The sequence below is a fragment of the Vidua chalybeata genome, chromosome 1 (assembly GCF_026979565.1).
Source record: "Vidua chalybeata isolate OUT-0048 chromosome 1, bVidCha1 merged haplotype, whole genome shotgun sequence".
NCBI classification, from domain to species: Eukaryota; Metazoa; Chordata; class Aves; order Passeriformes; family Viduidae; genus Vidua; species Vidua chalybeata.
This window is the reverse complement of record NC_071530.1, coordinates 36,782,914-36,809,272: the sequence shown is the minus strand read 5'-3', so window position 1 is coordinate 36,809,272 and position 26,359 is coordinate 36,782,914. Positions and strand designations below refer to the sequence as shown.

General features: G+C 34.9%; 1 protein-coding gene across 1 annotated transcript in view; it reads right to left on the bottom strand.

The window, feature by feature from the left end:
- Positions 1–26,359, bottom strand: part of KCNH8 (potassium voltage-gated channel subfamily H member 8) — a 172,246-nt gene that overhangs the window by 61,319 nt on the left and 84,568 nt on the right. Inside the window, exons 5-7 of the mRNA XM_053945924.1 lie at positions 26,077–26,317; positions 11,214–11,371; positions 6,041–6,248 (exon numbers count right to left, since the gene is read on the bottom strand). Of these exons, the coding sequence (XP_053801899.1) occupies positions 6,041–6,248; positions 11,214–11,371; positions 26,077–26,317 (607 nt within the window). The remainder of the gene's footprint in view (positions 1–6,040; positions 6,249–11,213; positions 11,372–26,076; positions 26,318–26,359) is intronic.

Below are 26,359 nucleotides of genomic sequence, written 5' to 3'. Positions count from 1 at the left end.
TTTTAAAAATATCATTATTTTTCATATTTTTAAAATGTTTTTTGAATGCTTAGATTTAGTAAAAAGTGCTCATGTCACATTCAAACCCAAGTTTTTAATCCTTTAGCAGAAGCAAATGTTTTACAGGGGCAAAGCTGGAATGACCTAAGATAATTAATAGTGAAGATAATTTATATATAAAAAAAGAAAAATAAACACCAAGCCTCTATCTTAACTTTCATACCAAGGCTTCTGTCATGTCTATCCATTTAAGTAATTTTTCTTTGCAAAAATACATTCATATTTACCTGCTTGTACAGTACATTCTGAGACTTACTATAATATGAAAACACTAGGATTCAAAAGTTAATTATTGCCTTGACAAATTATGTATTGTATTGATCAAGAATGGAAGTAATGGCACTGATTTTTCTGATAAAATTTCTACTGTTATTTACCTAATGGTTATGCTGGGTCTAAGAATACCAGAAATTTGTTAGTTCATTTACATGCAATATTTATGGAAGAACTAGCAGATGCATACATACCTAAAAATAGTCTTTCTTCTGAAAAGAGGATAGCCTGAGTTTTAACCTGAATAAATATACCAGTGCCACAAGTATCTATTGTCAAGGATATGCTTAAATCCGTACCTTCAGAATTCCTGGCAAAATTGCTCAGGAACTTGTGAAAACTAAAACCAGCTGCCTCTGGTTTCTTAGCATAAACTAGGAAAAAGCTTTCTGGCACTAAAACTTCCCAGGCTGTTGAAACTCAAGAGAATTTCAGGTAAATGTCCCTCTTAATGGGTATTCCAGCATGATGCTGACTTACAAAACCCTGACAAGAGTGAAGCTACCTGGGGACCACAAAGGACTTAGGCAGAATTTAGAAACCTGAACTCAAGATTTTAACCTAAAGTTTGCATCTAAGATGTAGGACACCTGCACTTTGGAAAACCCATTTCAGCCAACTTCTGCATCGGGCCAGAAGCACCACAATCTTTACATTATTAAGAACTTCTTATTCCCTCCTATCTGCACCAGGTGGGGATCTTTCAGTCATCTTGTCTCTGCATCTAAATTTACTGAAGAATTCAGTGGGGAAGATAGTTTTTTGAATTCAGGCTGTTCACTTCAGTCCAACATGGGACATATAACACCTGAGTGAAAGGCACAGTCTTATTTTCAGCATTTTCTACTGGCACCATTCAGGTGCTGAGCACCTCTTTCTGTACCCTGCCACTGACAGCTAATTGTGGGTGTTCACTGGGAGTCAGCATCCAAGTCCTTTTAAAGGCTCTGACTGCAAGAGTGTGATAAACAAAATGTTTATGGTAAGTTTTATATTGCAGAGTATGTGGTTCAATCACAATTGAGTTCTTGTTTTCAAAAGTGCTTTACATTAAAAAACTAATAGAAAAGGAGTAAAAACCTGAGATGGAACTTGAGGTATTCACCTGAAATAAAAATTTAAATAGCTGAAGAACAATGCCCTTTACAGGTCTGATTTTGAAGCTTATTCCAAAGAAAACATTTATTAACTATAAAAAACACAGGTTCTTTTTTAACTGTATTTTGCATTGATAACAACTCCTTCATAGCCAGAATGTTGTGCTACTATAGGAATAACAAAAAGTTGCAGCTAAATTTCTGGTGGACAGGAAGGAATTTTTTTTGAGACAGTGGCACAAATTATACCTGACAGTTTTTACTATCTAAGGTAGCCAGCATCCTGACTCTCGGCCCTCTCCTAATCTCCTAGCTACACTCAAGACAGCTGGGTTTCAACAACTCACATAGTTCTCACAGAATGAATGCCTTCAGCAACAGGAAATGCTTTCAATATTACTTGTTTCTTGTAGAGACAGGTAGAAAAATCGTTTTCTCATGTTTAATAAGATCTTTAAAGGGTATAGTATATAGCTCAGTATATATTAATACAAAACAGCAAACTGCAAATAAAAAGCCCATGCCTAAATCTGACGCCAGTTGAACTATAGAAATGGGAGCCAGTGGAACTGGACTGTTAAGATCAGCCAGGAACTTAAACACAGTCTAGCCTCTACTCCATGTCAGTTAACAGAAAAATAACCTTATTTTTACAGGTTGGTGAAGATCATGCCCTATCTCAGGGAAACATTTTTTTCACCAATAAAAACAAATGAGAGGAAAAGGTGAAATCTAACAGAGAGGTACCTGAAAATGCTAGAAGGGAAAAGCAGGATAAGAACTGTACAACCGTCTCCAGTGGGCGGGAATGATATGTCCAGGGGTCACGGTTTTATCACACATTAGAGTCAAAATGCTGCACATGGAACAACTCTTTCCAAAGATGGGAGAACTTGCTGATGTAAAGGTTTCCAGCATCTAAAACCAATGCCCATGCTGTGTATCTTCCAAATCATGTAATCAGTTAAATCTAGTAATACTAGAGCTAAGCAAGAGATCCAGTTTTTAACATTATGTCCCAATGCCCCCACATCATAACAGTTCATCAATAATAGACCCAGACACTTCACCTTTCTCACTGTGCAACCAACGTGGCTAAATTTGTGAATGTAACCATGCTTTAAAATTATTTGCTATGGGAATGTTGCCTGAATAAAGACAAAAAGTGAAATAAAGGCTTACAATTAGGTCCAGTAAGAACAAAGCAAATGCCATTTTCTGTTCTGGGTATTTTCATAGGAACAATGTTATCACTCCCATTGCCCCAATTCAAATGCAAATTAAGCACCACATTTGTTTAAATTAGCTAAAGAAATAGATACACAGAAGCAAATGCTGCTAGATCTGGGCCATGGTGCATATCTGATGGCACAGCAAGGTTCAAAGTATTATGTTAACAGTACTGCAGCTTTAAAATGTTTGCTTTAAGTGTTAGCAAACCTCAGGGTTGAAATCTGTGCTACAGGCTTTCTGAGGAAGCACTAAATGGGGTAAGTAAAAGCTAATAGCCTTTTTCTCCCTCTGCCTCTACCCCCAAAAATAGCAGCAAACACAAAAAGCAAATTAATCTTCTTTTCATTCCAGAGATAATTTTCCTTTCTTAGAACAAACTCATTCCTATATATCAGCTATTCCATACATTGCAGCATCCATACTCAAGGTGCCATACTGTTTTCAAGTGGACATCACCTGAGACATTCCAGTGAAGAATAAAAAGTAGAATTTCCAAGGAAGAGATAAATTTCCTTTAATTAAAAAGTATAGGAATTATAATTTTTTGCATGGTATGTTTTTAATGTTTTCTGCTAGAAAGCCTCTCAATGGCTGGAATAAACTCTGTGTATGATGCAACTTGAGTCTCCAGTTCTGGTATTAATATATCAAAATTAAAAGTTAAAAAATTAAAATCTGTAAGTATAAGAGTAAGGATCATATTCTATTGCTTTGCCTGGAGTAATAAACCTCTTTTACATACTCTCCAAAACAGCACATATTTTTCAGTTGAGGTCTTCCTTTAGGAGAACAGAATATACTCAGTGCCTTACAGTAATATTACCTTAATTATACTCCAAGCAAGATTTCTCCTGTGTGCATTATTTGCTTATGATTTATTATGCTTTCCAGACCTTTTTTTTTACTTTGCTTAATCACTAATACTCTAAATTATACCTACTATTCTCCCCTCAAAATATCCCCATGTGTGGATGCTATGAGGTGTAGTGAACTTGTCATTTGAAGTTTTCTTAAATGACAAAGAAAGGCTGGCTACATATAATCACCTGAATAGCAAAAGATACACAGAGGACTAAGACTTAATTTCATTGTGTTTCATCAGCAAGTAGTTTGCATGTGGAGAGCAATAGGATTTGTACTGATTGAAAAAATTGCATAATCTAAATTTTTGTGCTCATATGTGTGACACATAAGCTTAACCAGAAATTTTGTCAGTGCTGGACTGGTCCTTGCAAAACAACAGCTTCATGACAGATATCTGGAATTTTCAGAGCTCTTTTCTTTCAACCGGTATCTAATACTTTAACTTTTTAAAACTTTAACATTTTAAAACAATTTCACTTAAAAAAAATTCAAACAAAACAATCCAAACAAATCCCCAAAGCTATAAATTATTTAACTTAGTTCTAGAACTAATATCTGTAGGAGCACTACAGGAGTCATTGCACTATATTTTTATTATAAATTTATAGCATCTAAATATTTTAGAGACTATCCACTAAGGTGGTGGAACAGCCTTCTAGGCAAAAATGCAGACTCACACCTTTAAGAAAGAAAATCCCCCAAAAATGCCTGTCTGTAAGCCCAATAGAAAAGCCCTTTTTCCATGTAGAAAGTGAAAGTCTGAGATCACACACTACTAAGTGCTTTGGCCCATCCAACATGGAAAAGCACTACCTACAGCTGTCCAGGGAATGGCCCTAATTGTCACAAGTTAAGGAAAGTTGGTGGTGAGTGGCTGTTAAGGAACAGTTCTGGCCTGGGAAGCCCACTGGAAGATGATCAGTTTGTGATAACCCAGATCCAACCCCCTGCACTGAGATACAAATTGGACTTCTGGGGTATGTCTCCATTCCAGTTAAACTGGGATTGGTTCTTTGAGGTTGTTGGAACATTTGGTTATTACTTCTGTTGTCCAAGAAAGGATAAAACTGGTGGGTAAAGGTTAATGTTTTCATAGTAATAAATGTCAAGAGCCACAGGGTATATGAGAAGAGCTTTCTGAATGTGTCCTTGCCTCAGGGAAAAGGGAGCACGGGGAGCATGGCCAACAGCCCTACCCGGGGACCGAGGCTGCAGCCCACCATCATCATTTGGACTGCAATACATGCTTGGAAAGCAGCTATTGTTTGTGGCCTACATAAGCTGACAAAGTGCCTTCTGAGCTGTTCCCACCAGAGAGCCATTATTATCATTATTATTATTATCTGGATTTGTTTCTCTGTTAGTGGTATTTGACCAATTTTTGCACAGTGGGCTTTCTTTGTATATTCTCCCCTAGAGCTGCAGTCTTTTCTGTCAGAAGTTTGCTCTCTATAAAGAGTCCAGCAGCAGGTCACAGACCTGGTTTGCAAAAGAAAAGACAAATCAACAATCAACTTAGAAGAATAAGAAGACTCCACAAATCTTTAAGTAACCTATTGAAAAACTAGAAACACATTTTTCTTGAACTTTCTTCTTTTTTCTTTTTCTCTTCCTGACCCAGCATCCTCACTTCTCTGAGGTCAAGTATACCTTTATAAGATTGCCATTTTTCCCTTAGATTTCTCATAATTGGAAAATATTTAAACAGATGATAACAGGGATAAGAGAAAACAAAGAAATCAAAGGAGATAAGAATAGGGCAATCTGCAGTTTGAATGCAGATCACTGAGCCTTTGGTCACAGGTGTTTACATTATTTCCCCCACACCAAACATTTTTTCCTCTTGGGGAACTATCTGATCTTTAGATAAACTTTGTTTATGGAAGATGTTTAATTACAAAAGATAAAAAGCTTGAACTCTGAAGAGTTAATGAAGAACACTCAGATCAGAATGAGGACTGGGGTAGAAACTAAAGACTGGACCAAAACTGAGCATTCCCTTGATAAACACCTCATCTGCTCTGCAAAAATCTAAGCCTGCAGATCCTCTAAACAATAATTTCAAAGGGACTTTTTAAATTGAAGACATTTCAGGGCCTATCTGTTTCAATGCATAGGAAGAAATAATCTGCACACTTGAGGGAATGTTTTGGTTGATTAATTTTCCTAATTTGCAAAACCAGGATGAGCTGTCTAATCTATTCTTCTGCGCAGTCTGTCTAGTCTTTTCCTATACAGATCCTGAATTTTCCAAACTTTGAATCACTCTTAAAAATCTAAAATTATTTTGTATTTTTTCCAACTGATTTTTATTTTAACCCTCTTCTTCAGATTGATTGGGAATTCAGAGTGCCAGTCTCTTCCTTTTCTCTACAAACAGCACTAAATAATGGTATAAGATTGAATAAAACCTGACCTTTTGAGCAACTTATACATGCACTTTTATATATTTACATACATTTATGGATATATACACGTGTGTGTATATGTCCATGTGGGAAGGAAGAACTTACCTATGTCCCAAGTAAGGGGGTTATTCTGCTCCATCTCCCTTTTCCCTATGACATACCAGATGCAGGCCATCCAGTGAGCAAGCAAGGCAAACATGGACATGAGAAGTGTGAGAACGATTGTGCTGTGCTGGGAGTAGCGATCCAGCTTCTGCAGGAGACGCAAGAGGCGCAGGAGCCGCACGGTTTTCAGAAGGTGGACAAGGGAAACCTGGGAAAACACGGAGAGAAAATCACTGGTCAGCACCTAAACAGCTTGGCAGCAGGTTACTTCTATCATACAGTTCTCTTGTTTCAAGAAAGGAAATTCTAAAGCTCTATGAAATATTGGCCACTCTTCATTCAGCTGCACAGCTGACTAGACTAAATCTTAAGACAGCATAGAACAGCAAAGAAGATGCTTTTAAAAAAAAGTGTGAAATTTTGATGTGTAAATACACAATTACTATTTCTGATCTAAACCAAACAAACATGAAATACTAGGCGATCTTTCATGTTATCTTTTTTTTTATGCAGTCTTCTTTCAGATTTAGCTTAAAAATTTGTGTTTGTGAGAAATTGATTCTTTTCAGCTCTAGAAGAGAAACACAATTGTCAAACTGACCAAAGATCATTTGACTGCAATATGAAACCACAAAATAAGTATCTCCAAGCACATAATGATTTTTCAGTTTCAACTAACAGCAGACCTAATTTAACTATGTATGAGATGAAACCAGCCTATAATTTAGCCTTAACTAAAATATTATTGCCTTTCAAGTTTCTGTGGCAAAAGCAGCGCCTAATCTGCTCAGCACCCTAAGTATACATCAGTTTATGAAGTATATGGCTCTGGCTTTAGAGGAGTTCCAGCATAAAATGAACAGATGACCCAAACCCTCCCAGAGCATCCTGCAGCCTACATCCATACCATATTTATTGTGCACAGCTTACATTTTTTCAGGGAATATGCTTGGCTTGTGCTTCAGCTGTTGAGTAGAGTTAGCAAACAATATACAGATTAGGATCCAAGCAGTTTTATTGTATTTGTCTAAGGTTAAATAGCCATATTTTTTATTAACAGTAAGCTTTTTTTTTTTTTTCTTCTTTCATTAATGAGACAGTAGGATTAAGGCCTGGTTGATACAGGATACCCACATCAGCTGGAAAAGTAACATCAGACTTGATGTGTCTTGCCACAGCACTCCCAGAGCACAGTAAAGAGCTCTCTCAAAAGCAAGTCTAAAAACACAGCTCAATAAATATCCTTTTGCTTTTGTTAATCCAGAATATCCTGAAGCTCAGTTTTTCTGTTACCAAAGCTAATAATCTGAAATATAAATTTTATTGGTGTGCCTTCACCAACAGCTAGATCTGAGGTGACTGATATATTCTATAACATCAGGTGGTTTTGATTTGTTCAAAGACTTAACAACTCATTGATTATATTCCACTCTCAGGAACTGAGTATGTGAGAAACCTGTAAAGAAGAAAATAAGAAATCTTCAACCATTATTTTTTTTTGTCACTACAGTTTTGGTAGTGCCTAAGTAATTCTCCCATGAGCCTCTTCAAAGGGCAATATTTGCAGCCCATTATTTAGTGTGGGTTTTTTTTTTCTCAAGAACCTTTACATTTTTTTTCACGTACATAGAAAGGAAGAAAAGAAAATCAACAAAAATATGGCATTTTTGAAAATACATTGCTAAAATAAGATCTGACATTTGAGCACACAAACATTTACAAGGTTGTTTCTTGCATTTCATTTCTATGTCATTCTCCATCTACAGAGCCAGAGAATTAGTTATGTCTGTGGCCTTAAGCCCAAGAATATCTGCAAATCTAGGGCAGAAGGCTGCAAAATATTTGAAGTAATTGCCATGTTTATATTGCTATAATAATTTAACTTTAATTTATATTTATTCTTTAATTGCCATGAAATTGTACCAACTGTCTCTGTTTCTGTGGTAATTCATTTCACAAAGTCTCCTTTCCTTCTCTCTCATCAGCTTGTTTGAACCAGACATGGTTCTGTTGCATTCATAACATAAATGGGTTCCTATTCATGACTGACTCTTCAAGGTGTAGCAGTAACATACAAACATTTGTATAATGATTTTGTATATAATGATTGTATATGTGCTATGGCCTACACATTGGAGCCTTCATCTTCCCATGGGAGCCTATGTTCTAAAACATCACAATTAAATAATGATAGCTTTGGTGAAACAATTTTTAAAATATTCCTACAAACAAGAAATTGCAAAAGGACTGTTATAATTCTCTGTGTGCCCTGCCAGTCTAGCCTAAATTCTGACCATTTTTGTTAAGCTACAGATGTAAAGACAGTGAATCACATATTATAAATATTCTTTTTAATATGGAAGCAAGTTTCATTTTAAGGCTGAAGGACTGCCCCATTTCAAAATCATTTCTTCATAAAATTGAACACAGATGTAGTTAATCATGTATTATTGCACTGAATTTTCTCATTAGTCATGCCAAATGCTCTTCTGGTATTGTGCCCAACATGTCATTGGAAGATCTAAAATGCCATCAGGCAGCTACTTTTTCTATGTCACAAATTTAGAAAGACAAAATAAGGTGTCAGCACTCATACTTGTGCCTGCATAGATTTTTCCTTGCCCACAGATATAAAATCATCAAAATTTTCCATTTTGTTAATTGTTTTAGACTAGCTGGGTTAACCTTTTTCTGTCAAAAGGACAGGGACAGAATTTTAACTGAGACTAACACAAACTCAGTCAGCATAGTTCTAAGAAGTACTGACAAAAATAAAGTTGCTGCAAACCAGTGATGAAATTCTCTGCTTGTAAGAATCATCTACATAAAAAATGAATTAATGAAAAAACAGGATACATTTTAAGAAATGACTAATGGGAGAGATTTTTAATCATTTTTCTTCCACCTGGCAGTTTGCTTTTCCTGAAATGATGATACTCGTGCTCTACAACCATCGATAGCTACTCAAAAAGAAGCAATTCAATCATTATAGCTAGTGCTTAATGGCCTGGTTTTTATGGCAACTTTTGAAAACATATTTCCCCAAATTAAGGGAACTTTTATGTCAGATGAACACAAGTATGGAAGGAGCTGGGGTCTCAGCATGCACTGAGGATAAGCAGGAATGCCTGTGGTCTCAGATCTCCAAAGAGTCCCTGATTTTAACGGTAGGGCAGAATCCAGGTAAACTGTAAAGGCAGTAGAGCCAACTCATACAGTTTAACTTTTGTTTCTTTCAAAATATATACAAAACCAGCAAACGACTCCACAGCATTTACATGCACTCTGTCTCCACCAATCTCCAGCTGGGGTATGACATACATGTGCCATACATACCTGTGTACGTATGGCACTATACCTATGGCTTGCAGAATTTAGAGCGTCCCTAAAGATTTGGCCTTTGTGCCGGGGCCTGAGCAGCAAAGGGGTGAGATGCTCCCTGATGCCCCTTCTCACCGTTCTGTTGAAGCAACATCTGAAAGTCGATGAAGTAAAAATCTGAGAACAGACATGAGGAAATGGCTCATTAAATCATGAAGTCTGAAAACAGTGTAGTGTGATTAACACCTCCCCCCGTTCTTGAGAGAGTTGATACGTCATTGTTATCTTGAGGTTTATATTAACAGTTGCCAAGTCTTGTCACCACAGGACATATGATACAGTAAGGCACTGTTTTCCCATCAAGGAATCATACAGAGGTCTTATTGAGGGAAGAAGTTTAAAAGTATGACAGGAGATGTGTATTAATCATATTACGGCAGCATTTTTAATAATGTGACATTTTACCTGTAAAAATAATAATTGAATAATACTTTCTTTTCCAGAACTAAGTACAGAAATCTTATCAGTCCTTCCAGTGGGGACAAAAATTTGTTTTCAGGTTTTTAAATTTTTTTCTTTGACAGAAAAAATAAACATGGTTAATTTAATTAAAATTATCAATAGAAAATAAACCAACAGCGCTATGCTGTTTGGTTTGAGTGTAAGGGATAAACTGAGATAGTAATGTATTTAAATAGATTACCCAGCTCTTATAAAGAAACAGTGAACAATGTGAAACCAACAATCAGATTCTCAAAAGCATTTGCACTAGCATTAGATAGTTCTTTATGAAATGAATGGCATGAAAAGGGTGTTCATTGAAGGAAATAGAACTAAATGACAAAATCAAACATGATACCTTATATGAAACCCTTCCTGACTAGTGTTTTCCTATGGGGTTTTTTTTCTGATATGTGTTTATCCTATCATTTCTTTACTTGTCTGTGACTCACTTTCAATGAAATTGAGATTGAGTGCACCTGTTTATGAAAGATCAAAATTCTGGGAATTAGTGGATAGCTGAAAACCTTAGTCTTTTATGGCAAAAATCCACAAAATTAAGAAACCTCTGCTGACATTTTTTTCAAAAACTAAACTTTTTGATTCAGAGGGGTAGGAGCTGTTTGCATTTTGAGCGGGGGGGGGGATTGTTTACTTGGCTTCTTATTGCAATTTTGCTTTGTAGATCCTTACTCTACAAAATCCAATAGGTCTAGCAGAATAAAAACCTTTGTCTTAGCATAAGTAAGCCAATGTAAATGTAATCCATCATGACTGTGACATCACCTAATTTTAGAACAAACATTTTCAAAGCAGATTAAGCTTTTTATCATTACATTCCTAAAAAAAAAAAAAAAAAAAGATGAGTTGAAACCAAAGTCACAGTAAGTAACAATTGTAAGAAATACATGTTAGAACATACAAGAAATTAGTAGTCAGGCTGTAATTTTTGCATGAAAATTCCCACAAGAAAAGAGAAAGAGGATTCCTGGCTAAATAAAACATGCTGACCATAACAATGATTTACTTTACCACAGTAAAAACGTATGAGTCTTGAAAAATTAAGGACTGAATTTATGCACCATAAGAGAGCAAAAGTCATAGCAAAGTGTATTTGAGTAAAGTAAGTAAACATGAAGCTAACACAGGTGCAATCGTTTACAAAGCAAAGATAATTCAGTTAAAAAATTGGTACATCCAGGGTGAAAATACACCACAAAGTTGTAAAAGACACCTAGTATTTTAGTTAATTCAGTTTTACTCTCCAGATCTGGGGAAAAAAAAAACCCACATCAACAAACCCCTCCTGAAAAAAAAAGGAGAACAATTAAGAAGAGAGGTTAGCACTTACCACAGTGACGTTGAAAGCATAAAGAAGATCAAAAGGAAGTGCAGCAATTAAGTCAATGATAAACCATGTAGTCACATAGTGGATACAAATAGATCTTGCTTCAAATATCACTTGTCCAGACTTGCTGACATATGTTGTTCGGAAATTTAAAATAATATCTGCTTGACAAAGAATGAACAGAATCAGAGACAGTGATTTCTTAATTCCTGGGCACAACACCAGGAATCCAGAACAATGCTGATTGGTTTTCTTCTGCATCATAAATACCAGGTGAATAATCTAATACAGAAACAAAAAAACCATAGTAGTAAGAGATGCACATACACAGAGCTAATCCAATGGATGCATTATTCTTTTCAAGAAGTAAACAAAATGTCTAAAACATTTATCACTCACTGATTAAAAGAGGGTTTGAACTAAAAAACAACATCCACACACATTGATCTTTAAACTGTACAAATGTTGGTATTTTTCTAAATGAAAAAAATAAGGAAATTATTTTTGTCCATAAAATTTAGTTACATTATTTTGAAATAAAAAAATCATTTATTATTTTATTTAAAAGATGTGATTTAAGCTCTTTTAGTGATAACTACTTAGCACAGATGACAAATGTCATCCTAAAGGATAACCAGTTTTTTATCAACTGAAAAATGCTGAACACGCTTGAACAAAAGGTTTTTTGGGCTATGGTGGAGATCAGAAAAGTCATATGAATTGCTTGGTGACTTGTGTATTTTGTATCCTCCCATCTAACATTCCAGGATTAGTGTCTTTCAGTATGAGATGCAATTTTGACGTGTCTTGCCAAAACACATTAGCACTCGAAGAAAAACTCAGGTCTTGACAATAAAGTCTCAATTATTTTCATGTCCTACAAGACAAAGGCCATAATCTGTCCTCAAGCTATGCACCCTGTTTCTACTAAGATTAGTGAGAACTAGTGCAACTTTTACAGTGTCAAAAAAGAATGCAGCCAACCATTAAGGCTGGTGTTTTACAGCAAGATAGCTTTAGGGGGAAAAAAAGAGATGGATTTGCATTTCTCCCTAGAAATTCTTTAGGTAGGCTAAACTAAGACTGCATAAAGCATGATCTTTTCTTCAAGCCTGCTAACCACAATATGTAAGAAGACAGGAAACAATCTTTTTGCTCCCCACTGGGGGCAAGGAGGAGAGGCTCAGCACTCAGAGAAAATCATCCTGGAACCCCATTCTTTTGGGGTATCAGAAAAGATTCATTTAGGATAAATTTTGCAAGTCCTAATGTTCTGGGTCTGAAAAATAATAATTTGCCAGGTTTCATTAGCAGAAAATTTTTATGTTGTCTTCTGCAGCTGGAAGCAAGACAGCCTGCTATGAACATTTGTCATACTGGTTAACCTGTACTTTGCTAGTAATAAACCTATGACATTTCTAACAGTTTGACCTTGGTCACTCCCACCCTTTGACCCAGTACAGTCAAGCCTCTCAAACTAATGAAATCTTTGGGGAATTTCTCCATTTTTTGGCACAGTGTTGATTCTGCAATTTTTTCAGGATTTAGTGCAAAACCATAAGACAAAGTGACCTAGACACATATGGGCAGGTATCTGGTTCATGGACTGAGGTCTTGCAGGTTATAATTGGATCACGGTTTATGAACTAATGCTTTCCTTCAACCAGCTCCTCAAGCTGAATAGAACATATAAGGAAAATCAGGGATATAATAATTTCAGATTACCTCATGAAGTAGTGTCAGGTGTCCCTACATTCTTAAAGCCACAAAAATGTTTTGAAAGTTTCAATAATACAAATAAGATGGGAATATAGCATAATTTCACACAGTTCATAATGAGCAAGGCAGTGAGTTTAACTCCACAGGTGCTTTGTAGAGACAGTTGGTTACTAGCCACATTTCTGGATCAGTATGGCAGCATCAGTCACATACAGAACACCTTCACGAAGATTTGTTTCATAGAGATAAGAAAGATAAAGATATTTGCATCACTAGTATGTTGAAACTGCTCATTGTCATTTGTGTCACAAACTCCAAAGTGTAGTTATCAAAGTCAGAAAAAGTATTTGCTTATTTATTGCCTATTAGCATCTGTGAAACAACTAAAGCTTTAACAGAAAAGGAGATAAATTCTTGCTTTAAATGTAAGTACATCCAGTACACCAAAGGCTTATCAATGTGCGTATGCAATTCACTGTTCAAGATTGAAGAGATTAGAGGTTTTTCTGCACTGCATTCTTTTCTGCCATCCTATCAAAGCAATTTAAGGCTACAGCCCCAGATAATAGCTATATACAAAAAAAAAAAAAAAAAAAAAAAAAAAAAAAAAGCTAAGTGCTTCTTCCTGCATCCAGCTTATTAGATAAAAGTCCAGAGGGTAGGAAGTAAGTGTGATCCATCTTGTATTTCTTAACAACTTTCTGAGCTATACTTGGGTGTAAACAGTTTCTTCATCTGGGCAATCTTATTTACAGCTTAACTGCTGTGCTAAAGTACTTATTGAGAAACCTGTAAGGGAAAACACAAGAAAAAGACTCCTGAGGCAAAAAACTTCTAAGAGCACAATAAAATCTTTAACACAAGTTTAGAAATGACCATTTCTTCTGAGAGATTGTATTATTTCTAGGAATTATATCTTCCACAGTTTTTGGGGATTTCTGTTAAAAAAGTGAAGATTTACTTCTTCCTTTTTTAATAAATGTTTTCTTATCTCTAATAGTATCTTCACCAATGCAAAAATAGAAAATATGAATGCATTATTTAATATTTTAAAAATTAAATGTTAATCTTATTGTTCAGTAGCTTCTACAAACTGATGACAATTAAAAGAACAATCTGAAATTCAACACAAGCATCAATAATGTAATGCTTTGGAGATTCCAGATAACTCAAGAGCTTCAAAATGAATGGTTTTCTCTAGTGCTGAGTTTGTTCTAAATGATCTGAGATGAGGTGAGCTTTAATAATTTCCTACAACATGAAGGGCAACAATTGTGAATTTACATCTATAAACCAGGCAAGAAGGATGTTTAATCTCTCAGTTGATTCTTAAATCATATATTAAGTGACCCCAATATATTTGGGTAATTAGTGGATTAAAATTTTTCTACAAGAGATACATTTGAATATACTATCTTTAAGTATGGTCTAACAAAAACTTCAGCCTGTGTGAACTTCATATTTAAAGCTGTGTTTGATTGTTTCAGGCTGGGACAAAGACTGCAATCTCCATTCTGCTTTAGCACCTCTCAGCAAACATTATAAACAAAGATTATTACTAAAGAAAAGAAATCTGAATTTATTTTATTGAATTTTTTTAAAAATGTGAGATAGGAAAGGATCACTTTAACTGGTCTTGTGAGCCACACATGTCATGGGCTCAGGAAAGAAGAATAGAGCATTTAAATAATGTCTCTGACATGAGAAATATCATTACAAAGTTGCCTAAAACTAAAGCACGAGGAACAGCAGAAAATTTCAAACTGCTTAACTCATTACACCTGTCTTGAAGCACAGCACATGCATATCTAAAGTACCATATTTTTCTTGATATAGAAAGGGAAAGAAGTGTGAAATGTCTTCATTTGGAAAAATTTGAATTCTTATTTTGTTACATAATTCAATTCCAGTTCAAATTAGACAGAAAAAAGGTCAGGATTCAAGCAAATTAAAGCTCAATATAAAATCTAGACTTTCCTATTGAGTTTAAGAAAGGTCCTTAAATAACATTTAACTACATGGCCTTTTCCACAAGACTTATACTGTGTTTAACACAGACACATGTTGTGTTAAAAACCACCAATGTGTCTTAAACCAGCCATGATCTCCTCCTTCCCCACTCATTTCTGCACACACTGCTGTGTGTGAACCTTGAGCAGTGTCAGCCTTCCAAGCAGTGAGGGGTTCTATTTGTCTGTTGAACACAAAAGTAAACTTGACCTGAAAGCACCCAACAGGGAGAACCCAAGATCTCCAATTTCAAGAGGCTTGGAACTAAGAAACATGTCACCCTTGCACACCATGTAGGAAAATGGGCTTCTGCTCCACACAGCCTCTGTTCACAGTTCCCTGCTGATGCAATTACTTTCTGCTTTTTGAGTCCTGTTCCTCTGAGACCTCCTTCTCTCTACTCTGCAGACTGATCACCTTTCCCTACCAAGCCAACCCAACACAGACCAGAAGCCCCTTTAGGCACTATGTCCTTAAGATGCATGCAGAGATAATAAACAGCGAATTTGTGAAACCATGACTGTGATTTTTCTCCTGGTGCTCCATCTGCATGGATTCTCTCAGTCTGTTATTTCCCCTACTGGTGGACACACATCCCTTAAAAAAAAAAAAATCTTGTAATAAGTATGATATCGCTAAAACTCATGCAAAGATACACTGAAAGATTATAGAAAATGCATTTTCATAAAATAAACCTCAGCTTTTTCAGCCATGAAATGAATTTAAAATTGAAATCTATATACAGTTGCAGCTCCTAATTTATTTATATATTTTACTCCCATTAAGCTCTTACCCAGTATTTACAGGAATAAACACCAGAACACAGGGACCATTATTAACTGAATGTCTTCCATGTTTATAATTATCATGTCTACATGGGTCTGTGATATTTTCATTCCAAATACCTCTAGCCAATAACAAGATATAACTGGAAAGTTCTAAACAATTACTTTCCTTATATGAGTGCTCTAATGGCTTTTACTCACCTATTGGTGACTATTTTTTTTTTTTCACAAGATTCCAGTGTGAAATCCATGCCCTAGCAATGCTTAATTTCTAAGAAAGGGCAACTTATTTCATAGCTGGGCATAAAAGAGCTGGGAAATCTAAGCAAGCTCATAAGGTTTTGAAACTGGTGACCTCTCTTGGATTAAAGCTCTGTATGACATGCTACATCCTTGACCAAGTTGCCTCTTCCTAGATTTCTACTATGTGGCACATTCACACACACACACATCCCCACAGTGAATAGCATGAAAACACCAATTCAGATGGGTGTTCAAAAAAGGGAAAAAAAATTATGTTAAAAGAATGGATGTTCTACTTAGGGCATAATGCAGATTGGTCTCCCAAATGATATAAAAGGAACAAAAGCCACAAACTGGTAGCCATCAAACTAACCTATTAATCATTAAGATGTTTTCCCCTTGTAAAATTTTAAAAGTGCAGTATGTGTTTTGTGTAATCTCAATTTCTAATCCCTGTAAAAAGAATCACTACCTGGAGGCCAGCTGACCTACTTTACTCATAAACAGGATTATTTTACCTGAAGCAGCTTATTTCCCTGTGACAACATTTTTTTCCCTCTCTTTAGGCTTGATTGTTTAAAAAATAAATCCTGCTGGGATTAAACATATGATCAAGTTATAGCAGAATAACATTTCAGGATTAGGCAGATGATTCAATAACTGCCCATGACATAGTCTTAAATTTCGGAAAATGCAATGCAATATACCTCAGTTTAACTGTCTTTCACTGGGAACTAAATGAAATTGAAAAACCCTGTGCCTTTAGGACAAGTAGCATACATATAAGCAATGATGTTTTATTAGACTGCAGTCATTCAAACCTATGCTTGAGAACTAGATGATTTAGGTATGTTAAGGCCACTGATATTCAGAGAAGACAGTTTTCTACATTATCTCCCTCTTCTTGATGGTATGACTGACTCATCTTTAATTTCTTGCATTTTTTTCACTTTCCTTTATGTGATTTTACATTGATTGTCCTTAGCTAGTAGTATTTTCCCCAAAGTCCAGGCTCTTTCATCTACCTGAGTGATTTAGCAAATTTTATTTAATGATACAAGGATAATGATATTAGAATCTGGCCAGAGAGCTTTTAGGAAAGTTTCCAGGAAATATTAGTGCCATATTGTTTGAAGAACAATTTATCTGTCCCTATATAAACTCTTATTTTTTATTCTACTCCTGAGATAAACACAGAGATTCCCAGTAAATTGCCTAGGAAGATTTTATTCAAATGGAAGTGTGATTTTTCAATTCAGCATCTTCCTTCCAGACATTAATTACCACAATTAGCTTGATGATTTTCTTTCAGAGGCTGACATGATCAGGTGAGGGAGATAGAATTGGGTTCATGTAGGAAAAGAAAGTAATGCACATCTTATACCATTGTGTATACCATTGTGGATCATACTTGAGTCATTATGAAATCAAATAAAGTTTACAACAACAACAAAAAAAAGCACAGCAGAGGTCAAGTACCAATAAACTAAGTATTAAAATGTAGGAATTTTATGTAAAAAATATATTAAATATAATAAAATACATACTATATAAATAATATAGTCAAAATTGTGTCTTAATAAAAGCTTATTGCAGCTGGTGGAGGAACAATATTTTTTTCTTCTTTTTAGAAAGTTATATCAAACGATGAACAGATATTAAGTAACAACTGATATAAACTATAGAAAAATTCTAATGAAAATCTAGACCTGTTTGAGAAAAAGAAAGAAATCACTAGTGCCCATGATGAAGGAAAATGACAGTTTTAGGAAAGAAACAGAAATAGGAAACTTGAGTTCCTTTGTAAATAATAAAGATAATGATAAATAGTTTCATGTAATCACAAGAGAAGCTAATAATAATCTTGCAGGAAATCCAGATGTATTCAATACATATTTCTTGTCTAATTTTGGAATGAAGCAGCAAAGCAAGGTTGTGTCACATCAGATGTCAAATTACAATCCAGTGTGCCCAAAATAAGAGTCAGGAAGTAGCAACATTTTAAAAGCCAAACACTTAAAGAGATATCATTTCTGCAGGTTGATGAAAAAAAACTCCAGAAATAGAAATATGTGGTTTACAAGCCACAAGTAAATAGAGTTATGGATTCTTTAAGGTCTTTGAAGAAGAGTTGAGGTCCTTCAGGAAAACATGCTTTATCCGAATACAGTGTCTTTAATACACAGGTTAAATATGACATCTTCTATTTAAGACTCAACTAGATGGTAAAAATTTCTAGTTCTTGTCAGAATCTTTGAGAACTGAAAGATCATACAAAACTACATATAACTGAAGTCTCAGGTATATTGTGTTGATGTAGGAAACAATGAGAAGGAAGAAGATGGACCAAATTGTCATTATCATTCATGAAAATTATGGAAAAGGATTAGAATTAGCCCTTAAGCAACTGTACATTTAAAAACATAAAATATGGCTATCAAGTATACCTCTCCCTCCTATTTTCCTTTTGGTGCAACCACAAATACCATTTTCTCCTGGTCACTAGCAATTCAGAATATTGTGCAAATAACTGCATTTAGTTTGTGCAGGCAGTCACAGAGTCTGGAAATCTCTGTAATTTTAGAGCCACATTACACCTCCATTGAAAGAAGCTCTTTTTTAGAAGTCTTGTGGCTTTAGCTGAATGACTAGAGTTCAGATGAACAGCAGGAACATGGTTAAAAGCTACAAATTCTTAAAATCTTTACCACAATTCACATGATATTATGTAACATGATGGACTTCTGAATAAGAGATTTCTGCTAGCATGGAATAACTATAATTCAGAGATTTTGCTGTTAAAGTCACGTTTGAATACACTGAGCTGTTTTACCAGGCAAACTTCTCCAGTGAGAAGAGTTTATTTACCATTTGACACCAAGTTGCTTATCACTGCACAGTACATGAGGAGTGGCACAGTCCCTGTCCTAAGGCAGTGCTTTGATGTATGTTTTCAGCCTTGATTCATTCAAGTTTGTCAAATAAACAACATTTTCAGTGATTTTAATGGAAGAAAATCCATTTTTTTGGTGTGATGGATCATAGCAGAACTGACTCCCAAAATCCATCTGTAACTGACAGTCTGATTTGCTCTTCCTTACTATTTGTTCTTACAGTGGAAAGTAATGTAATATTGAAGTTACATCCAAGTGAAAATACTGTTTTTTCTTGGGTAAATTACCCATTAGTATATATAAAAAAAAGAAATCTGAAGGCATCTTCTGAGTGGGTATTTTTATTAATGAAAGTCACTCCCTCCAGAAGGACATGGTCAGCGATAATGCACTAACATGATATGTTCTATCAAACTCCATCCTTTGGCTGCTGTAGACATGAATGACCATCACCCCAAAGGCAAGACAGGGGGTTTATTTCTTTTACCTGCTTCTTTGATTTTTAGCCTTTGAGGTTTCCCCTTTTTAGTTGCTTTCTTTGGCTATGAGGGTGCCTAACTGTGATTAGTTAATCTTGGTCCCATAGTAGCTGAAACACCAGAAAAGCATCACATATCATGACCATTATAATAACACACTAAACTGGAAAGACTTTTTTCTTATAAACTATGCTGTATCGTTTGAAAACAGACTCAATTGCCGAACATATTGAATAGCTAAAATATGTTTTATTGACTTTTCTACGATGAAAGACTTTGGAGTCTTGAAAGAAAAGCAAAGAACTTGAAATATTTCTGAAAAATGAATTGTTAGCTCTGCTTTGAAAAGAAGCTAGTAGGTGTGACTGCAGAAGTGTGAAAATTTCTACATGGGCAATTTTCTTAATAGAACCTGCAGAAATATGGCAGAAGGAAGTAATTCCAAAGAGTAGAGAAACATCAATCATATGATGTAGCTTTTCACTAAATTCAACCTATGTGAAGAAGACATAGGTGTTGAGTATTTCATGAACAGATTTTTGTTCACACAAATGTTGCAGGAAACAAAGCAAAGATCAAATCAGTAAAATATTCAGTGAGCAGTGGCATAGCTTCATTCATTTCCAATTTTTGACCAGTTCCAAGGGGAAAACCTAGACTATTTTTCTCAGAACTGACCCCATTCAGTTTTACAGCAATTCACATGGATAATAGCCATAAATCATCCAAAACAAAAGGAAAAAAGACCACATGCTAATTCACAAAAAGTGTGGTAAACTACTAAGCATCAATAATTTCCATGGAAATTACCTGGATTAGATTAGCTAGAAAAGATTTGAAGACTTTAATCTTATTGAAAATACAATACTGCATTATCACTGTACTATTATAGGATAGTAAATGAAAAATACAACTTTTATCTGATTTTAGTTCTAATAAAGAGGAGTTAGTAGAGGCAATACAAGTAAAATTTTCAGGATGCCTCCATTACCATAACACTTATCTGCATCTACCTGAAGATACAGAAATACTTCCATGAAATAATCACTTGTGGCTTACACTTGTCTCCTTTAGGTTGAGGTTGATGTTTTTGTGCTTGGAAACAGCATCGTGTGTGCAGACAAGCATCTCTTCTCCTTACAAGTATCCAAGGACGGTTATTGGAATATTTTTTAACATTATAGTGGTCTTGCCCAGCTGAGTTTGATATTTTGAGAATCTTTAGGAAACTCTCTACTGCTTTTCAGCATAAATATTTTGCACTGTTTTTTCACATTACTAGGTAATCCATAGAGCACGAACATTTTCTTATGACCTCCTCTTTCAAACATTAGGTGTATCAACAATGTAACTCTATCTGTGTACATGCTCTGTTCATATGCATTCACAGATGAGACCATTTGTTGCTTAGAAATAAATTCCCAGAGATAATTTCAAACCACTCCCTTGGTCCTTTCCTGAATTTTAGACTATTACAACCTGAAATATTTCAAGGCACTGCCATTTCGTTTCAAAATGCAGTTTTCTTAGATATGAGGTCCCGCAGACACAGAAATTGTTTTAAATTACCTTCTATGCACTTGCAAAGATAGAAAATGATAATCATTATAATAATGAATAAGAAGATGAAAGAAAAGAGAAAATAAGCCTTCCATTTTAAGTCAATCTAATAAAATTTATAGCATTTAATACTTCCCCATCTTATTCCAATGAATTTCATTCAACATATGTCATTTTCAGTACAATATGTATACTTGAATTACTGTGAAGGACATGAATGATTATATTAATTTGTACAAGGTTTACACTATATTTTAAGTCTCTACATATTAAACGTGTGAGATTCAAGGACTTCATATGATTTAAAACAGTTTTTGAAAGATTTTGGGTCATTTACCTTTGTGATAGATAGCAATGGCCACACAAGTCCCCTTAGTCTAAAGCGTCATGCCACACAAATCAGAGCTTTAGCACTGTTAAACATACTGCTTTAAAACATATAAATTGCTGATAAAACACGTTGTTAAATAATATTTAATGGGAGAGAGAGAAATATACATACAAAGAGAGGAAATCTTAGTGTAAATTGAGATCAATTTTTTCTCAAAAGTGTAAACCATAGATCAAATCTTCAGATGCCAGTGTGTATGTGGAGAGTGGAGGAAGGGATGGGTATGGGTTTTTCCCCCCACAGGTGGCAAAGTAGTATACTGCAGGAAATCACTTAAAATAACTCTGTCTGTTAATAAAAAGTATAATTTTATAGCCATAATTAGTATCCAGTGTTTGTCTTCCACTAAAAACAAAATGATCCATAAATAGAAAATTGAGCTCTTCTCTCTATAGTTGTTCCTGGCCACCTTAGATACAAAATACTCAGACCCTTCTGATCTCATTCAGCAAATAATGCATTACCATTACCTAGAAAGCCTGAGCATATTTTCACCAAACCATTGCACTGATCTCAACTTCTGTTGAAGGCCTCCTATTCAAATAGTCTTGTGAGCAGACAATAACGTACTGATAATTTTTCAGATATTATTGCTTTTGTCAATCAAGATGTTCAATAATTTAAAAAAAAACCAAAATGGAAAAAGAAAGGCAATATCTGTAAACTGGAATGAAACTGTTGCAGAAATAAAAACACTGCACTGGATAGTTATGGAAGAGTAAAATTAAGCAATTGGAAAGTTATTACTAATTAAATTGAATGAACTTGGTGAGAGGTTCTCCTGCCTTTTTTCCTCCGGAAGACAGAAAACTTTAAAAATATTATTGAAAAGTAACCAAGATCCATTATGCTTCTTAGAAGTATTTTCAGGCTCCCAGACATACCTATCCAGAAATGAAGGACCCAGTTACTATCTATGCAAATACAGGAGCATAAACTTTGAAGCAAATAGTGCATTAAAGCAGATAATAGTCCTCACCAGATAAAACACTTAGGATAATTTTAATGAATTTTTAAAATACATTAAGGATAACAAGTTTTTCTGCACCTCTTCATGGTTTTTGAATACATATATCAATAAAAAAATCTAAAACTAAACTAACTCTATCTTTGGTGAGAGGAAGCAAAAAATTTATTTACAGGGGGATATTAGAGAAGGTTTGCACACATAACAGAGAAATAGATAATGGAAATACATTCAAATACAAAATCACACAAATTATCACAGGAAATATCAAGTGAAAAATTTAGTTTCATATGAGAAGACCTAATTACATTCTCCTTTCATCCTCTTCCCTGAAGATGTCACAAAATGGGCTGTTATTGTTTATCTCCTGTCTGTGTTTTAGAGAACTTTAAAGGCTAAAGCAGTTAAACCTCTAGCTAGATGCTTTTCTCATATATAATTTAATTCATAGCAATGCTCTTACTTGTAAGCACCCCAAGTCAGAAGAACAATTCCATATGTATTTTTATCATGCTTAAGTATAGGTTGACACACATCACTGAATCACAGATTAAGCTGAATTGTAATGGACCTGCAAGGATCACCAGGTCCACTTCCTGGCCATCCACAGAACCATCCCTAAGAGTCACACCATATGCCTGAGAATATAGTCAGTCTTGGAAAACACAGCTAAAAACAAAGACCTTGTCAAGTCTAAATGACTGTTTATGCAAATCATGTTCATAAGAGGAATACTGTTCCATGTTCTCAGAAATATGAATAAAATCAAAGTAGATAGACTCTATTTCTTCAATCCATGACTACAAATCTGTAATACAACTGAAGATCCTATATCAGACAGATCTCCCCACTGCATTTCTGAGGCAGTGGCATCATAAGAAGAATTTCTTTCAACATTTCTCATTGACTTTTCTCAGAGCACATAGATCATCCATCAAAGATATGCTTGTCAGAGCCATAGTGCAACAAATGCCCGGAAACTTATGCTTAAATTTAAGTATGTTGTCAATCTTACTACTTTCAATATAGTTATACATGTTCTGAGACACATTAATTCAACATTTTAACAGACAAGGGACCCTGGAGAGATGATCATAAACACACTATTTTCTTTAAATTCACTGCAGGGATTTAAGTGCAGTATGACAATGTCCTGAAAATACTTCATAAACCTTTCTTCAGAGATGGAGATTTAAATCAGATAATAACTCTAGAAAAAAAAAATTCTGGGGAAAATTGAACTATTATTCAAACTCTGTGGGAGGAATATCGGTATTCTACAGTACAGTGTTTGTGGTTACCAGTAGCATGATTAGTCAAACTCTCTTCTAGTGCTCCATGCACATTTCATTGGATGCATTTAGTTACAACCATAGTGTAATTTCCTGGACTACAGACCTAAAAATCTAGAAAATATGAAATAAAATTTACAGAAAATCTTCTTTGCATTATTTTTCTTACTCAGCCATTCCATTGATCATAGCGATGTCTTTGCTTTTGACTTACTGATATAAAGACTCCATACTTCCAGCAAATATATAACTAGAAAAGTAACACTGAACAGTTCACCATCTTTCTTGTTTCAAATTAATACTACAGAAGATAAATCAGTTAGATACAAATTATACTCTCTTGTGCTTATATTCAAATAAACACATTTATAACACAAACCAGTTATTTACACCATTATCAAAACACTGTAACCTTGAGTCTACTCTTTTTACAAAGTCACCCAGGTACATCAAGTGGGTTTATTTGTTTTAGTATTCTTAATCTAACAGTAACTTATGACTGACTAGAGTCATAACCTCACTCTTTTTACGCAAGACACAAGATGATCCTTGATGATCTGCATTGCAGAATGCAAGTTTCTTAATGCCCTGCTTGAGAATCTTTGAATGTGAATTGTTTGCATTGATGTGAAAGAGTCCACCAAGGTAATATAGTGAGCATAAAATGGAAATTTAGACCTTAAGTCTAATGACAAAACAATGACAAAAGGAACATACAAATTGTTCATAACATCTGATTCTTCCATCAGCCATATCACCTACCAGTCTTACTGTCTACAATAAAGCTGACAGAGAAAAGGAATAAACTTTTCAAAATTTTTATAAGAAAATCTTCTGAGTTATTTATAAGTGTTTATGATGTTTCAATTTTCTTCAGTTCTCCTAGAGAAGATTGTAATGTTGCTTTTAATGTTTGAGCTAAGCTGTATTTTTTAATGAAAAAATAAGGAAGATTGAAGTGAAAAGAAGTTTCAAAACCTGAAAATGATTTTATTGGTTTTTTTTGTTCTCTTTCTGTCTTAGGTTGCAAATGCAAGATGTGGCCAGGGGTTTGTATTCTATTGCCATCTGTTAGAACCAGGTGAGGCAGTTTTTTTTTAATCTCTTCCACAACCAATCCTCCCTCCTGGGAGATATCTTCTGTTAATGGGTCATTGAATCTCACTGCACAACTGATAAAACTACATCATCCTGTTGTAAGAAGCTCTGCCCAGAGGGAGGAGCCAAGCATTCATACCTGGATATAATCTGAGATTTGGAACACCAGAGCAGCCTTTTCCACTGGATTCCCAGAGGAAGACCATCTACACCACCACTGAACCTTCAGAGGAAAACTACACCCTTCTAGAAGATCACTGCTTCAACAGAACCACACCTGTCACTCCAGTAGGACTGCAGCCACCATTTAATGGGACTGCTACCAACACCCTGACCAAGAGGGTGTCAGGTCATATTCTAACTCTGTCAGTGTTGTTTTGCATTACTGCATTTTTATTCTTATTTTTCATTTTATTTTTCCTAATAAAGAACTGTAATTCCCACTCTCATATCTTTATCTGAGAGCCCCTTCATTTTAAAATTATAATCTGGAGGGAGGGAGTTTACGTTTTCCATTTCAAGAGAGGCTCCTGCCTTCCTTAGCAGACACCTGTCTTTTCAAACCAATACACTTTCTCAGAACCCGTCCAAACCCTTTTCATGCTCAAAGACTACTCAACTTGGCTTATTTCTTAAAAACAATAGCTTCTCCACCTGCAAGTAGCAACAGATCTGAGAGTGCTATAATGCCACTCAGTGTGACAGCACTGAGTGGTATTAGAGCAGTAAAATCTTGGGGAAAAATCTGTCTGACTCTATTCAGGGATTGTTTTCAAACTTCAGAAATAAATTGAAAAAGATACTCGTACTACCAAAAAAAATTAGAAATTTTGGTACAAAGCCATTATTAGATATGACCTTGTCTCCTTTTTGATTCTTAAGACATATAAGAATTAAATGGATCACAGAAATAAAAAGTTTGGAGAATGGATCAGATGACAAACTCGAACCTCTCAAATTCTATCCTAGTTGTCAATATAGCATATTGACATTGTACATGTGTGCTATTGAAGTATGAGTTTAAATCTTATATTGATATTTAAAAAAATCTATTCAGTTTGTGGTCCATGACTCTTCTAAGTGTGAAATACAAAAATAACCCCATAGATTGTGAAAAAAACTGTAGCACATCCCCGTACTGGGAAGGTTTGAGGCATCCCCAGAGTGAAACAATGGGTTTCAATCTTCCGTGAAAACAAAAGTCCCTTTAGAATAACAGCAGAAATACCCAAATCAATTAAAAAAAAAAAAAAAAAAAAAGTGAAAAAGTGATCTAAAGTTCAGATAAAATATCATGCCATACAGCTAAAATTGATTTTCTTAAAGTCATGAAAGGGATGATTATATCCTTCTCTAAAATATTATTCATTCTCTGAAAATCCTAAATGTCAGAAAAGAGATCCCAAACAATCCCCAAACAAATCTTACCAATGATAAAGAGAATTTCCACTGCAATGTCACTGACAGTTGTGCTTCGAGTTGTAGACAGCTCATCATGGCCAATAAAGGAAACATTGTAAGGTACAGTCACAGCAACATAAAACGTTGCCAGTAAAATAAGCCAGTCCCAGCCAGCTTTAAAAGTGCTAAAATGCAGCAATATGAATTTGGATTTTTTTGCATCTGAAACTTTGTATTCTGGAAATGCTGGTTTATCTACGAAAACATTCTGAAAAAGAAAGAAAAAAATAAGACAAAAAAATAATTTGGT